The sequence below is a fragment of the Ornithorhynchus anatinus genome, chromosome 19 (assembly GCF_004115215.2).
Source record: "Ornithorhynchus anatinus isolate Pmale09 chromosome 19, mOrnAna1.pri.v4, whole genome shotgun sequence".
Taxonomy (NCBI): Eukaryota; Metazoa; Chordata; class Mammalia; order Monotremata; family Ornithorhynchidae; genus Ornithorhynchus; species Ornithorhynchus anatinus.
Genome location: NC_041746.1, coordinates 21,301,790 through 21,316,631, shown reverse-complemented (window position 1 = coordinate 21,316,631; position 14,842 = coordinate 21,301,790). Strand labels below are relative to the sequence as shown.

General features: G+C 50.6%; 1 protein-coding gene across 2 annotated transcripts in view; it reads right to left on the bottom strand.

The window, feature by feature from the left end:
* Window positions 1–14,842, bottom strand: part of FIG4 (FIG4 phosphoinositide 5-phosphatase) — a 59,381-nt gene that overhangs the window by 38,797 nt on the left and 5,742 nt on the right. The window contains exons 3-8 of one of the 2 annotated variants that reach the window (XM_029047432.2): window positions 14,695–14,818; window positions 13,366–13,522; window positions 12,113–12,163; window positions 7,421–7,569; window positions 5,099–5,227; window positions 2,489–2,589 (exon numbers count right to left, since the gene is read on the bottom strand). In XM_029047432.2, the coding sequence (XP_028903265.1) occupies window positions 2,489–2,589; window positions 5,099–5,227; window positions 7,421–7,569; window positions 12,113–12,163; window positions 13,366–13,522; window positions 14,695–14,818 (711 nt within the window). The remainder of the gene's footprint in view (window positions 1–2,488; window positions 2,590–5,098; window positions 5,228–7,420; window positions 7,570–12,112; window positions 12,164–13,365; window positions 13,523–14,694; window positions 14,819–14,842) is intronic. The other variant, XM_029047433.2, reaches the window with a different exon arrangement.

Genomic DNA, 14,842 nt, shown 5'->3' with positions numbered 1-14,842 from the left:
GGGGTTTTCAAAAATCCGCGCCTGAAATGACCGAACGAGCCGGATCGCTCTGAAACACTTCCCTCAGGTTATTACTCCAACGACAGAACCTGCCGAGCACTTTCCGCGTGCCGTGCACTGTGTTAAACACTTGGGAGAGAGCACCAGTACTGACGGGTACGTTCCCCGCCCGCAAGGACAGGGGAATCCAGAGAGGGGACGGGCGTTGAAATTAATTACGGATGGGTACGGAAGCGTGGTAGGGATGAGGGCGGGGTGGATATCAAGGGTTTTAACGGTAAATATTCAAGTGCACGAGCGATACAGGAGGGACGGAGAACGGGGGAACGGAGGCCGGCTCAGGGACGGCTCCTCGGTGGCCACGGGAGCTTAAAAATGCTTTGAAAGTGGAGAGAGGAGTGATCTTTCATATACAGAGAAGCAGCGCGGCTTAGTGGAAAGAGCCCGGGCTTGGGAGTCGTAAGTCGCGGGGACGAATCCCGGCTCCCGGCTGTGCGGCTTTAGGCAAGTCCCTCCACTTCTCGGTGCCTCAGTTATCTCATCCGTATGAGGGGGATTAAGACCGTGAGCCCCACGTGGGCCGACCCGATTGCCTTGTATCTACCCCGGGGCTTAGAACGGTGCTTGGCACCGAGTAGACGCTCACCAAATACCATCGTTATTAATGTATTTAAAGGGGGCACGGGGTCCCACGCTAGGAGGAGGACACGGGCGAGAAGTCGGAGGCGAGACAGACGTGACGGAGGTACATTCATTCGTATTTATTGAGCGCTTACTGTGTGCAGAGCACTCCATTAAGCCCTTGGAAAGTATAACTCGGCAACAGAGAGAGAGAAACTCCCCGCCCTCAACGGGCTCACGGTCTAGAAGGGGGGAGATGGGCATCAAAACAAGTCAACAGGCATCGGTAGCATCAATATAAATAGAATTATAGCTCTATATACGGCATAATGAGTAAACAGGCGGTAATTATAAATAAATAGAATCAGAGCCATGCACATATATACACAAGTGCTGGTAAAGGGAGCGAGTCGGGGCAAAAGGGAGCTGAGGAAAAGGGGGGGCTCAGTCGGGGAAGACCTCCTGGAGGAGGCGGGCCTTCAGGAGGGCTTCGAAGTGGGGAAGAGTGACTGTCGGGTGGATTTGAGGAGGGAGGATGGGGCGAGAAGAGTGAGTCGTCGGGCACCGGAGGGGTGAAGTGACGGAGGAGGAAATCCGAAAGGGAACGGAGGAGGGGGGCGAGCGGAGGGAACGCTTTAAAGCCGGGGGTCGGGAATTCCGCCGCGGAGGTGGATCTGTGAGGACGGGGGAGAGGTGAGCCGAATGGTTTCGGAGCAACGTGATCTGACCAGCAGAGTGAAGTGAGGCCTGGAATGAGGTGAGACAGGAGGCGGGGAGGTAAGCGAGGAAGCTGATGGAGCAGTCGACGCGGGATAAAAGTGCCCGGATCAACGCCGCAGCAGCTTGGAGGGAGAGGAATGAGTGGATTTTAGCAATTTTGGGACGGTAGAAGCGACAGGATCTGGGGGCGGGGCGAAGAGCGAGGGACGGGAGTCGAGGATAATGCCGAGGATACAGGATTGTGATAGAGGGAGGAGGGAGGCGCCGTCTACACCGGTGGGAAAGGCTGGGGACGGCACGAGTGGGCGGGAAGACAAGGAGTTCTCTTCTGGACGGGTTAAGTTCGAGGCGTCGGGGGGACAGCTAAACGGAGGCGTCCCGAAGGCAGGAGGAAACACGAGACCGTAGAGGAGGAGAGAGATCAGGGCCGGAGAGGAAGATTCGGGAACCGCCCGCCTCGAGATGACGCCGTGGGAGCGGATGAGTTCTCCAAGGGAGTGGGCGTCGATGGGGAATAGAAGGGGACCCGGAACCGAGCCTCGACGGGCCCCCGCAATGTCAGAGGAGGAAGCTGTGTTGCGGAGGGGGGAACGTGTCTGTTTACTGTTACGCCGTACTCTCCCAAGCGCTCAGTACAGGGCTCTGCGCAGAGTGGGGGCTCGGGAGTAAATACCACCGGACGGACGAACGACGAGAAACGGAGATAGGGGAACGAGGAAAGGACAGCGTCGGCGAGGCCGAGGTTGGATCCATCTTTCAGAGAGCACTCGGAACAGCGTTCGGCGCCCAGGAAGCGCTCGGTAAATACCGCCGGTTGGGCCCTCCTGTCGGGAGCTTTTCCTAGCCCACCCCCTTGAGCCCCGACAAAGAGTTTTCATCCCCCCACCGCCCCCGAGACCTCCGACGATTCCCAACCCGGACGAAGACGCAGCCAGCCTCTCAAATGCTCGGGCTCTGAGTTCACCCGGAGGAAAAAGGCCGTTCAAAAGAACGGCGTGTTCAAAGACAGCACCCAAAACCTTTACAGAGCCACCTCTAAGGGGACTCAGATAAAATCCCTGCCGTACTACAGAACGGCTGTTTCTCAAAATAACGATCATAATGAGGATGGTATCTGGGAAACTCCTACTGTGCGCGAAGCACTTACCTCAGAGTTGGCGCCTCTCTTCAGAAACCGGGTACCGGCAAACTTGCTGGACCGTCGGGCTATCAGAGTGACGTACACCGGCCGGCCGTAAATTAGCAGTTCTGAGGAGCGGGTTAAAGTTTCCAGTAACTCTGAATGTCCCCGTTCCCTCCGGATTAAAATGCTTCACGTGCCATTGCAGAGGGCGCTGGTTTCCAGATGGTTTTGACAATAATACGAATGATGGTATTTTTTAAGCGCTTACTGTGTTCCGGGCACCGTTCTAAGCGCTGGGGGAGATGCAAGGTCATCGGGTTGCCCCACGTGGGCTCACGGACTTGATCCCCTTTCTACAGATGAGGCAGAGAAGTAAGGTGACTTGCCCAAGGTCACCCAGCCGCTGAGCGGCGGAGTCGGGATTAGAACCCGCGCCCTCTGACTCCCAAGCCCGGGCTCTGTCCACCGAGCCGCGCTGCTTCTGACCGCAGAGCAGCGGAATGCCCCTTTTATTTGCTTTTCAGGCAGCCCTCTTCCCGCAGCATAATTGGGAACTTCTCGCGAACCCACTGTTGAAATGTAACGGATTTGAAAGGAATACGGATTTAGAGCTACTTCTAGTTTCGGGAGTCGATGCCGTTTCGGATTTAGCCCGGCCTTTTCCAAAACCCAATCTAAAGAACTGCAGCAAAACCCGGCAGGTTTCGAAACCGCGAATTACCCATCTGAACTCCATAAACCAATCGTCCTCTTCCTTTCGGGAGTGAGTGTTGCCTAGAGGGGAGAGAGTATTGACCTACCACAAATAACCTGCGGCGTCTTGAGATCTATTTTAATTTATATTACAGCTCTATTTTCGTTTTGGCATTAAAACGCTTACAAAGTGCCAAGCACCGGGGTAGATTCTGGTTAATCGGGAGTCTGCCCGGGAGGGAGAAGGGACTTAATCCCTAGTTTACAGATGAGGAAACTGAGGCCACAGAGCAGTCAAGCTACCTGGCGGGCAAGCGTCAGGGCCCGGATTAGAACTCAGTCCTTCTGACTCCCAAGCCCCTTCTCTTTCCACGAGGCCACGCCGCCTCTCTCTACGCCTCTGGTAAATCCCGTATGTCTCGGTTTCCGTGGCGGTAAATAAAGATAATTCCATACCACCCCCTGGATTTACCAAGGATGGATGGGGACAATTTCCTTTCCTAGGAATGCTCTTTAGAAAAATTTTTTAAGATGCCCTATTAATTCAAAATATTAGTGCTATCCCCATCATTATTCTGTCCCTGCTAAAAGTGGTGCTGGACTGTAAACCTTCAGTTCCCAGTTTGGGGGCTAAAAATGATCAGCTCAGCTGAGGTGTCGGCGGAACTCCAAAATACCTCCTCCGTCCTCTTAGCTTTTCGTAGCCGCATCGTTCCCTCCTCTAACTCTCTGAGTTCACCACTCCAGTCTAAAAGAATGGTGCAACGGCGACTCCGTACAGGAGAAACGGTGAGTAAAGATTAGAATTCTTTGCCTTAGATGCTTGAAATCTAGGCATCTAGCTCTTTTTTAAGTAAAACGCTTCTTTTAACTGTCCGAAGCAACGCCCTCTCCCGCGGGGGTGGAAGAGAACACCGATTTATCGTTTCATAGCGATAAAAACTAAGACGGCGGCCCCGGAGGAGTTTCATACGAAACCTCGGTAACCGACTTTTCTAACCAGACGTGCTAAAAGTACACGAAACGATCTTGCGGGAATAAAGAGACCATTAGAAGAGAGAAGAGCTTTTTTCCTCACCTGTATTTTAAGTGCTTTCATCTACCTGCATGGCATCGATACGGTGCCCCTACGAACGTCGCTTTTGGGACCTATAGACTTGATTTGGTAAAACGACTCTTTTTAATGATAATATATACGTACCCCATAACGTGGTTATTATCATGGAGTGTTTGTTCCCCCCGTATACAAGTTATAGATCGGGATCCGGTCCAGAACCTCCGGAAACAGGAAATGAAATTTTGATCTCGGCCCAAGTGGAGCTCCTGAGATACTCGGCTGGAACATCGCAACTGCTCGGGCTTAGGTTTGGGGAAGGGAACGTATTTACCCACACCTGTATTCTCCCAGATACTCGGTACGGTGCCGTGCACACAGAAAGTGTTCAATAAATACCACCGATTGACTGAGCGATTAGAAAACATCAAGCGATAAAGCAATCGAACCAGGGGTGCTTTTTTGGGTTGTTTCGTTTCACTTAATGGTGCTTGTTAAGCACTTATGTCGTCCCAGGCACTAAGCGGTGGGAAAGATACCGTGGTATTTATCCTTGCGGTACAGAGCACACCCAGGAATCTCTTATTATTCTTCCTCAGGTTCTGGACCGGATACTCTTTTTAATATATAAATCGATGGGGAAATGTAACCCCGTGACACAATCACATTGTCACGGAACGTAACTCGCTGACGTTTCGTATTTTGCCATATTTTAAAATAGTTTTTACCATCATTTGGGGAAAGAAAGGCCTTAAAAGCGGTTCTCAAAAGGGTGCTCAGGGGAGACGCCCCCCCATCAGGAAAACGAAGGAGAGGACAAGGCCCTCCATTTTCACAACTCCTCCTCAACGACCGATCGCTTGGAGCGTGACCCCCCGAAAGGATACTCGACTGTCCGCAGAATCCGTGGATGATATATAACAGCCAGTTATGGTGGACCGTGTTTTTAATTACACCCATTAAATCAGCATTCCACACGTACTTCGTATAAGGTTCGCTGCAGATCCCAAATATTCCTGAAAATGAAAATGGGGAAGAGAGGGGAAAAGGAAATGAATTGGAGGTTTTTTTTAGCTTCATCCTAGTCTTCGAAAAAGGCGAACTGCTCGGCTTTATTTTCCTTCCGAACGGGGACTACGAAAACGCTTGAAACGATAGCCAACTTGTTGGGGGGTACAGAGAAGCAGCGTGGCTCAGTGGAAAGAGCCCGGGCTTGGGAGTCAGAGGTCATGGGTTCGAATCCCGGCTCTGCCATTTGTCAGCCGTGGGACTGTGGGCGAGTCACTTCACTTCTCTGGGCCTCAGTGCCCTCATCTGGAAAATGGGGATGAAGACTGGGAGCCCCGTGTGGGACAACCTGATGACCCTGTGTCTCCCCCAGCGCTTAGAACGGTGCTCTGCACATAGTAGGCACTTAACAAATACCAACATTACTATTATTACTCTTCTAAGCACCCAGTACAGAGCCCCCGCACACAGTAAGTGCTCAATAAATACCACAGATCGACAGAGACTATATAATCTTTCCAAATCTATCTTTGAATAACCGTGGTACTCGTAAGGGCTTACCGGATCCCAAACACTGTACCGAGCGCTGAGGCGGAGGGAAGACCTTCAGGTCGGAAAGTCCTCTCGGTCAGTCACTGCACCGTATTCACTGCGCGCTCACCGTGTGCGGAGCGCCGTCCTCAGCGCTTGGGAGAGGACGACGGAAAAACCAACGGACACACTCCCCGCCCCCCGACGAGCGCACAATCTGGAGGGAACGGACGTCGATCTCAAAATATGCGGCTACGGAGCTAAGCGCCGTGGGTTTGGGGAACTGGGTGAAGACGGGGAGCGAGTCCGGACGATGGAGAAGGGAGCGGGAGAAGAAGAAGTGAAGGTTTAGTCAGGGAGGGCCTCGGGGAGGAGATGTGAGCCTTCAATGAGGCTCTGAAGGCGGGGGGAGTAACCATCTGTCGGATGTGAAGAGGGAGGGCGATCCGGGCCGGAGGCGGGACGCGGGAAAGGGGTCAGCGGCGAGGGAGATGAGGCCGAGCCACGCCGAGTAGGTCGGCGCGACGGGGGCGAAGCGAGGTGAGGTAGGAGGGGGCGAGGTGACTGCTCTAAAGCCGACGGCGCGGCCTCTCCGACCGAGGGAGAGGTGGACGGGCGACCGCTGGAAGTCCTCGAAGGGTGGGGCCACGCGGACTGAACGTTCTGAGGGAGAATGATCCCGGCGGCGGAGGGAGGCACCGACTCGAGTGGGAGGGAGACGGGAGGCAGGGAGGTGAGCGAGGAGGATGAGGGAGTAGTCAAGGCGGGATATGATGAACGCTTGGATTAACCCAGTGGCAGATTGGATGGAAAGGAAAGGGTGGGTTTTCGGCAAATTTCTATCCCGGGCTGATTCCAGGCCAATCCCAGTCATCCGGAAATAGGCCAGGGAGGAGAAGCAGTGTGGCCTAGTGGGGAGGGCCCAGACCTAGAAGTCAGAGGACTTGGGTTTGGATCCCGGCTCCGCCGCCGGGGGACGGTGGGGAAGTCCCTTCGCCTCTCTGGGCCTCGGTTCCCTCATCCGTAAAACGGGGGTGAAGACCGTGAGCCCCGCGCGCGACGGCCCGATTACCTTGTCTCTACCCCACGGCGCCCGGCACATAGTGGGCGCTTAACAACACCACCATTGTTAGCATGGTTACCGGCAGACCGGGGGACTCGAACGCTTAGAGGTGGGGGTCGATGGCGTGGGAGAGGGCGAGCTCTCCAAGCGTGCGAAGCGAAAACGGAAAGGGGCACCCACCGTGAGGAGACGGGAGGCGGAAGTGGACGCCGGTCAATCGGTCGGTCGTATTTACCGAGAGATTACCGGGCGCAGAGAACTGTCCCGAGTGCTCGGGAGGGTGGACTACAACAGAGAGGGAAGTTACGATCCCCGCCCGCAAGAAACGGTCTCTCCGGAGGGAGAGAAACATCAACGGGAATAAACCATGGCCACGTACCCAAGTGCCGCGGAATCGCGGCCGGGACAGACTCACAGCTCAAGAAATAAAAGTCGCAAGTCTTCGATGCGGTGCCGGATAACGGCAGCATGCGGTTACCTCGGCCCCGTAAGAATCAAATCGCTCGAACCTCAACCGTCCACAGTCAAATCAAACGGGAGCGCAAGGCTGTCGACGGGATCGGAGACGGCAGGAACGTCCGAGGCAGAAACGTTCAGAGGCACTTACCGCTCCCACCCTGGGCCATTAAACCTTCGTCTTCGAAGATGTCGAAACTCTCCTGTCGAGTCTGCGTCGTTTCGCTTTTCAGGATCTCCGAAGGCATTCTCAAAACGGTAAGATTATACTGCAGGGAGTGGGACAGGTCGTAACTGTAACTGCAAGAACGTTTCGCCCTTATTAAGTGGTAGAGAGACAAGGACGCAGCTCACCCCCGGCTCTTCGAATGGATCGGGATTTGACGAGGCGGACGCGACCCCGTTTGCTCGGAGGTCGGGGGTTCTAAACTCCCCCTCCGCCACTTGTCTGCGGCGTGACCTTAGGCAAGTCGCTTAACTTCTCCGACGCTCAGTTCCCTCATCTGGAAAACGGGGATGAGGACTGTGAGCGCCACGTGGGACAACCCGAGCACCTCGTTATCTACCCCGGCGCTTAGAACGGTGCTTGGCACCTAGTAAGCGCTATTATTATTATTATTATGTTATTTCCTTGAGGAGCAATTCTGCTAAAACCATCAAAACAGAGGATGGCACCTGGATTTCACTTACCGGTGTACTTCTGGAAAAAGATAATAGTAAAATTAACCAAGACTCAAGAATAGAAATTACTCTGTTGCCGAACTGTACGTTGCAAGCGGTTAGTACAGTGCTCTGCACATAGTAAGTGCTCAATAAATACTACTGAATGAGTGAATGAAATAGTTTTCCAGAATACGTGCTTAGAACAGTGCTTGGCACCTAGTAAGCGCTATTATTATTATTATGTTATTTCTTGAGGAGCAATTCTGCTTAAAACCATCAAAACAGAGGATGGCACCTGGATTTCACTTACCGGTGTACTTCTGGAAAAAGATAATAGTAAAATTAACCAAGACTCAAGAATAGAAATTATTCTGTTGCCGAACTGTACGTTCCAAGTGGTTAGTACAGTGCTCTGCACATAGTAAGCGCTCAATAAATACTACTGAATGAATGAGTTTTCCAGCATACGTTTAGACAGGTTCTCCTGCCAATTTTTTAGCAGGAAAATTACTATTTTTTACAATTACAATTACTATTTTCCCGTAGTAAAACCTTTTTCACAATAGGCAAAACTCCTCCATGGGCCGTGGCCTTCAGATTGATTGTACAGCTGCTTTATTCGGGCAATTTCATCGGTACGTATTGTATTTTTTATAGTATTTGTTAAGCGTTGATTGTATGCCAGGAACTATACTAAGGAGCTGGCTTTGGACAGACAATCAGTTTGGACACAGTCTGCGTCCCTCATCGGGCTCGCGGTCTTAATCCCTATTTTACAGTGGAGGTAACGGAGGCTCAGAGAAGTCAAGTGACTTGCTCAAGGTCACGCTTCTGACTCCCAGGCCCATGCTTTCTCGACTAGGCCACGCTGCTTCTTTAAATAAGTTCCCTCCAGACTCCTCTGTCTCTCACGAAGTGCTTCGGACGGCACTGAAGAACTTGACGGGAATAATCTCGGCAGAGCAGACTCCCACTGATGTCAGTTGAAGCTTGAAAGGATTTGTCACTCTGGCTTAATTATTACGAGCTTAATCATTACGGTATCTCCTGTGGTTCGGGGGGTAATTTTATAAGACAGCAGAGATGCGTGCTACCGTTATTCTAATAAAACTATGACAGCACTGAGGAAAATCCATTACCAGAATTAACTGGACCTCCGGCTTACTCAGAATTTAAAAATTGAATAGTTTTTAGTTGCGCCCTCGGGTAAAAGCATTAGACATTATTATGTTATTTGGGGTTTTTTGGTTATTTGTACTCGCCTGGTTCTGATCACTGATCAGTTTAAAAAACTGACATGTAATCCGCTTTCTCATGTACCCCTATTGATCCTTAAGTAGAGCTTATATCAAAATTAAATGAAGAGACTAAGTCTAATGGGTTTTACTCTCAGTCCAGAACTTGGGAAACTCTTTGAGTAACTCAGGAATGTTTTCAGACTACTACTGTATTCCATTCATCACATTTTACATTACTTTGATAGGTATAATTATTTTTTAGGATCCCCTTATTGCTCAAATTTCAAATCTTTCTGTACAGCGCACGGCACACGCCACTGTTTGATTCATAATTTTTTCCATGTGTGTATTTTAAAAAAATAAATTGCTGGCTCTTCTTTGCAGTTAGCCTAATTGTTCCATTCCGTTTTAAAAGCTACATTTATAAAGATTACCTACTACGAAAATCACCGACAACTAGAGAAGCAGAGTGGCTCAGTGGAAAGAGCTCGGGCTCGGGAGTCAGAGGTCACGGGTTCTAATCCCGGATCTGCCGCCGGTCAGCTGTGTGACCTCGGGCAAGTCACTTAGCTTCTCTGTGCCTCAGTTCCCTCATCTGTCAAATGGGGATTAGGACTGTGAGCCCACATGGGACAACCTGATCACCTTGTATCCCCCAGCGCTTAGAACAGTGCTTTGCACATAGTAAGCGCTTAACAAATACCACAATTTATTTATTTTATTTAAAAGTTATTGATTTCCAGGTAGAGATTCCACTCACGTTGAATTTTTTTCAGACCCAGGGGTTAATGAACTTTGAAAAAAATATCGGTCACATCTTTTAAAATGCATTTTTCCATAATCGGCTTTCAGGCATTCGGACCTGGCACCCACTTCGGATGCGAGGCCTACAACGAGAGCCACAATAGGAGCTGAGGAAAGACAGAGGACAAAGACGAGGAAAACCACGCTGTGAGGAGAGTCTTATCGACAGCACCCAGGATCAGAAACTGTAATATCCCTTTGTTTTCCCATAGCTTGGGATGCCTGGTGGGAGGTGAGCTAAAAAAATAAGTAATGTCCTCAAGGGTGTCCAGGTTTCCCTGTAATAGCAGTCTCCAAAAATAAATACGGTCCAGAGGTCCAGAAAAATGAAAGTACTCTGAAAGAAGACAGAGGAAGAAAGAGCGAGAGAGGGAGGGAGAGAAAGGGAAAGGACTGAGAGAGAAAGAAAGAAGAAAGGAGAAATAAAGAGAGAGAGGGAGAGAAAGGAAGGACAGAGAGAGAGAGAGAGAGAGAGAGAAAGAAAGAAAGAAAGAAAGAAAGAAAGAAAGAGAGAGAGAAAGAAAGAAAGAGAGAAAGAGAAAGAAAGAGAGAAAGAGAAAGAAAGAGAGAAAGCGAGAAAGAGAGAAAGAGAGGGAGGAAGAGAAAGGAAGTATAGAGAGAGAAAGAAAGGAAGGGAGGGAAAGGTGAAGGTCAGAGAGAGAGAAAGAAGAAAGGAGAAAGAGAGAGGGAGAGAGAGAAAGGAAGTATAGAGAGAGAAAAAAAGAGAGGGAGGGAGGGAGAGAAAGGTCAAGGACAGAGAGAAAGGAAGAAGAAGAGAGAGGGAGGGAGAGAAAGGTCAAGGACAGAGAGAAGGAAAGAAGAAAGGAGAAAGAAAGAGAGAGGGAGGGAGGGAGGGAGGGAGGGAGGGAGGGAGGGAGGGAGGGAGAGAAAGGTCAATGACAGAGAGAAAGAAAGAAGAAAGGAGAAAAAGAGAGAGAGGGAGGAAGAGAAAGGTGAAGGACAGAGAGAGAAAGAAGGAGAGAGAGAGAAGGAGGGAGAGAAAAGTGAAGGACAGAGAGAGAAAGAAGGAGAAAGAGAGAGAGAAGGAGGGAGAGAAAGGTGAAGGAAGGGAGAGAAAGAAGAAAGGAGAAAGAGAGAGAGAAGGAGGGAGAGAAAGGTAAAGGACAGAGAGAAAGAAGGAGAACAAAAGAGAGAGGGAGGGAGGGAGAGAAAGGTAAAGGACAGAGAGAAAGAAGAGACACAGAGAGAGAGAGAGAGAGAGAGAAGGATAGGTGAGGGAAGAGGTGTTGGGAGAAGGCAAAGAACGAGGACAGTTGGAGGGGGAAATAAGAAAGCCAAGGGGAAGAAGAGGGGCTGACAAGGAGGACGGGGATGGGGGAAAATTAAGAGAGAAGAGCTGATAACATCGGACGGTCGGGGATTTCATTCATTCATTCAATCGTATTTATTGAGCACTTACTGTGCGCAGAGCACTCTACGAAGAGCCCGGGAGAGTCCAATATAACAACAGATCCACTCCCCGCTCACAACGAGCTCGCGGTCTATGTGCGCAGAGAGTCATTAATACATGGAAATTAACAACCGGTATATACAGATCCACCAGTAAGTGCCATGGGGCCGGGAGGGAGGATGAACGAAGGGAGCCAGGTCGGGGAGCCGCAGAAGGGAGTGGGAGAAGGGTCAGGGAAGACCTCTTGGGGACGTGCCTTCAATAAGGGAGTCCAAAAATAAAAAGAGGGAGAGCACGGGGGATGGAGAGAGACGATACTGATTGAAAGAAATAGAGGGAAACGAGGGAAAGAGACTGCAGAGACGGAAAGGTGCTAAAATCCCCTGAAAGATTCCTGGATAGCAGCTAACAAATGAATATAACACAGACAGACACGAGTGGGAATGTCAGAGCTGTGTCTGAGCCACCTCAGTACGGGCGGATTCAGGCGATTCGCAGAAATTATTTCCTCGGGGAGCCCCGACTCTGTTATTCTCGTTGATTAAGGTCACGCGAGGTGTTTTAAAAACCGTCACACTCAGATGCTCGCACTTTGAAAGAGGGTCGTTTTTAAATGGGGAGTTCGGGCAGAAACTCATTCTGCCCGGAGGGTTCCCGCCTCAAACTCTGCAAAATTTAGAGGAAATAATTCCGGAGAGCTGTTCTGAAATCAAATCTGCCGGCTCACCTGAAATAAAAATTACTGGAGAGATCCACGTTTTGAAATATTCGCAAGTACCTAGGTTAAAAGAGGAAAAAAAATCAAAACATTTACATCTTGGACACTCGTCTTCGCTTTCCTTTTTCATCACTCCATAGGTGCCTGCCGATGAGACCGAACGACACTTGCTTACACATTCCCCGATTTGTCAAAAGCGCCCAGTACAGTGAAGTGCGGCTAGGGAGCGCTCAATAAATGCCGCTACTTCTCAGTTCCCTCCGACAGGCTAATCAGGATGTTATTTCGAAAATACGTGAGGCAGGTGAATGGGTCTCACCTCTCCTGCTCTGTCGGAAGAGACTCGACCCCAGGCACGGAAAGGTCTCCCCTGCTAGAGCTTACTAAAAAAGATAATGGTAACGGCAGGGTGTCTTAGGCGCTTACTACGTGCCGGGCACTGTTCTGGGCGCCGGGGTGCGCACGGGCGAATCGGGTTGGACGCCTGAGGTTCCCGGTCTCATTTTACAGATGGGGTAACGGAGGCCCGGGGGCGGGAGTGTCTTGGCCAAGGTCGCACGGCCGCCAGGTAGTGGAGGCAGAATTAGAACCCAAGACCTTCGGACTCCCCGGCCCCGCTGCTCCTCGGCGTGTACACGATGACGCCTCAGACGAGACTGTTTCTAGATCGTCTGATGTATTTGCTACCCTCCAGGCCAAACGATAACTCTGGTAATGATTACGACGCCTGTAAAGCGCTTACTATGTGCAAAGCACTGTTAAGTTCTGGAGTAGGCCAAACCGGATACGAGCCCTGTCCCCGACACTGAAGTCTGGGGGGGGAGGGAGAACAGGAATTAAATACCCATTTTAAAGATGAGGAAAGTGACGAATGACCGAGTCAAGTGACTTTCCCAAGGTCCCGGAGCAGGCAAAGGGCGGAGCCAGGAGGAGGAAGTCAGGTCCCCGCGCTCCCAGCCACTTGACCTCTCCGGGCCTCGGTTACCTCATCCATAAAACGGGGATGGAGCCCGCGAGACCCGCGGGGGACGACCCGATGACCTCGTATTTACCCCAGCGCTGAGGCCGGGGTCTGGCACATAGAAAGCGCGTAACAAATACCTTAATTATTAACATTATTCTATCCCATTAAGTTTCAAAAAAAGCCAATTCCGTGCCCTTACGCTGCTTTCAACTACATTCGTCCTCCAAAGGCGCATTTTACCCCCTTACTAGATTTCCACACTCGGAGCGAACACGATAAACCGACCACCAGAACTTACCTGGCTTCATCGGGATGCGTGACTCGGACCGAATCATTCGGGATGTAGATCATGTTTGTATCCTCGATCTTATATATCGCGTGTCCTCCGATGTCGGCCATCTTCCTCCGTTTCGTTATCAACACAATGTAATAACCTTCTAAAAACCTGACAAACCCTGTTGGAACGGGGAAAAAAAGCAGATTCGGACGACCTTACCTCGGCCCGGACACCTTGTTGAAACCTGCATATCTCTAGCAACCGCAGCTGAAAACTCGTTTCTTTAATGAACACGGCCCACGTCCGCAATAAATACGTTCCACGTCCGCACGCCGACCGGTCGCCGCCCGGAGCCGCTTAGCAATTTGGTCTGAAGGGCTTTGCGGAGAGGCGCTAGATTCCATCCAAGCGGAACGAGAGTCGGGATAGATGGAATCGAACAGCTCGCTCAGGAGACACTGAACCTCTCTGTCTCATTACCCCTTCTTGACCGAAAAATCCAGTCGGCCGCCTACCCTTCCTTACGTCGGGCAAAAATTCCTTTGCCAGCGAAAACAGTTCCCCCAAACCCGAGGAGTTTTCAAGACGGAGCTGATTTTTAGCTAGCGTTTTTCATCGGATCGCAAACCTAACTCACCGTGACGAAACCAACGCTCGATCGATCCAATTTACCCAGCGCGGAACTCCACACTTGGGAGGGGAACGTTTCAAAACGCTTACGGTCTAGACGGGGGAGTCGATCGATAGTGTTTTACTGAAGAGCAAAAATATTCAGAGAGCAATAGAGGCAGAGTCTATTTCTTTTGGAAATCGGGGCTATCCGTCTTCTCTGAAATCCAAGGAGAGACTTCGAGGACACTATTTTATTTTAAATCGGGTAGAGGATCCCCTCGCCCATCACACCTGGGGAGGGTCTATTTCCCACCTTCTTTTCCCCATTAAAAACTAACAAAAATGACTAGACCTACGGACGCTGCTAGTTACATCAAATCGATGTCAATATAAACCCTACAGAAATCAAGACGCTCAGAAAACAGTGAAGATTCACCAGATCTGTGAACCGTAGGAGCTCCCCCTACACCAGAAAAGTCAAGAAAACGCGAATCTGTCAGCAAAGGTAAGTCGTGATTTCTCCGTCAGGACCTCCTGCCGTCTTCGGCGGATGAAGAAGCACACAGACGTCGGATCTGGCTTTAAAAAAATAAAAGGCCTAAAAGGACTAAGTTGACGATAATGAATTTGGATGAACGAACACTTCACAGACCACGCCTGCACTGCGTGACCGGAATTAAAATAACCGCACGGTCATTTGGGGGAGAAACGGAAACGCTGGAAAAGCACGTTTCTTACCCACGATGCCGAACGCCGAGACGGCCCGAGAGAGTCCGGAAGAGCCTTTCTGCCCCATTTTTGTTCTGTTTCCTAGATCTAAGCGGCCGAGGAGCTCCCTCAGTTCTTGTTGCGTGTAGACATGCTTAAAATAAAAGGCGTTTAGATT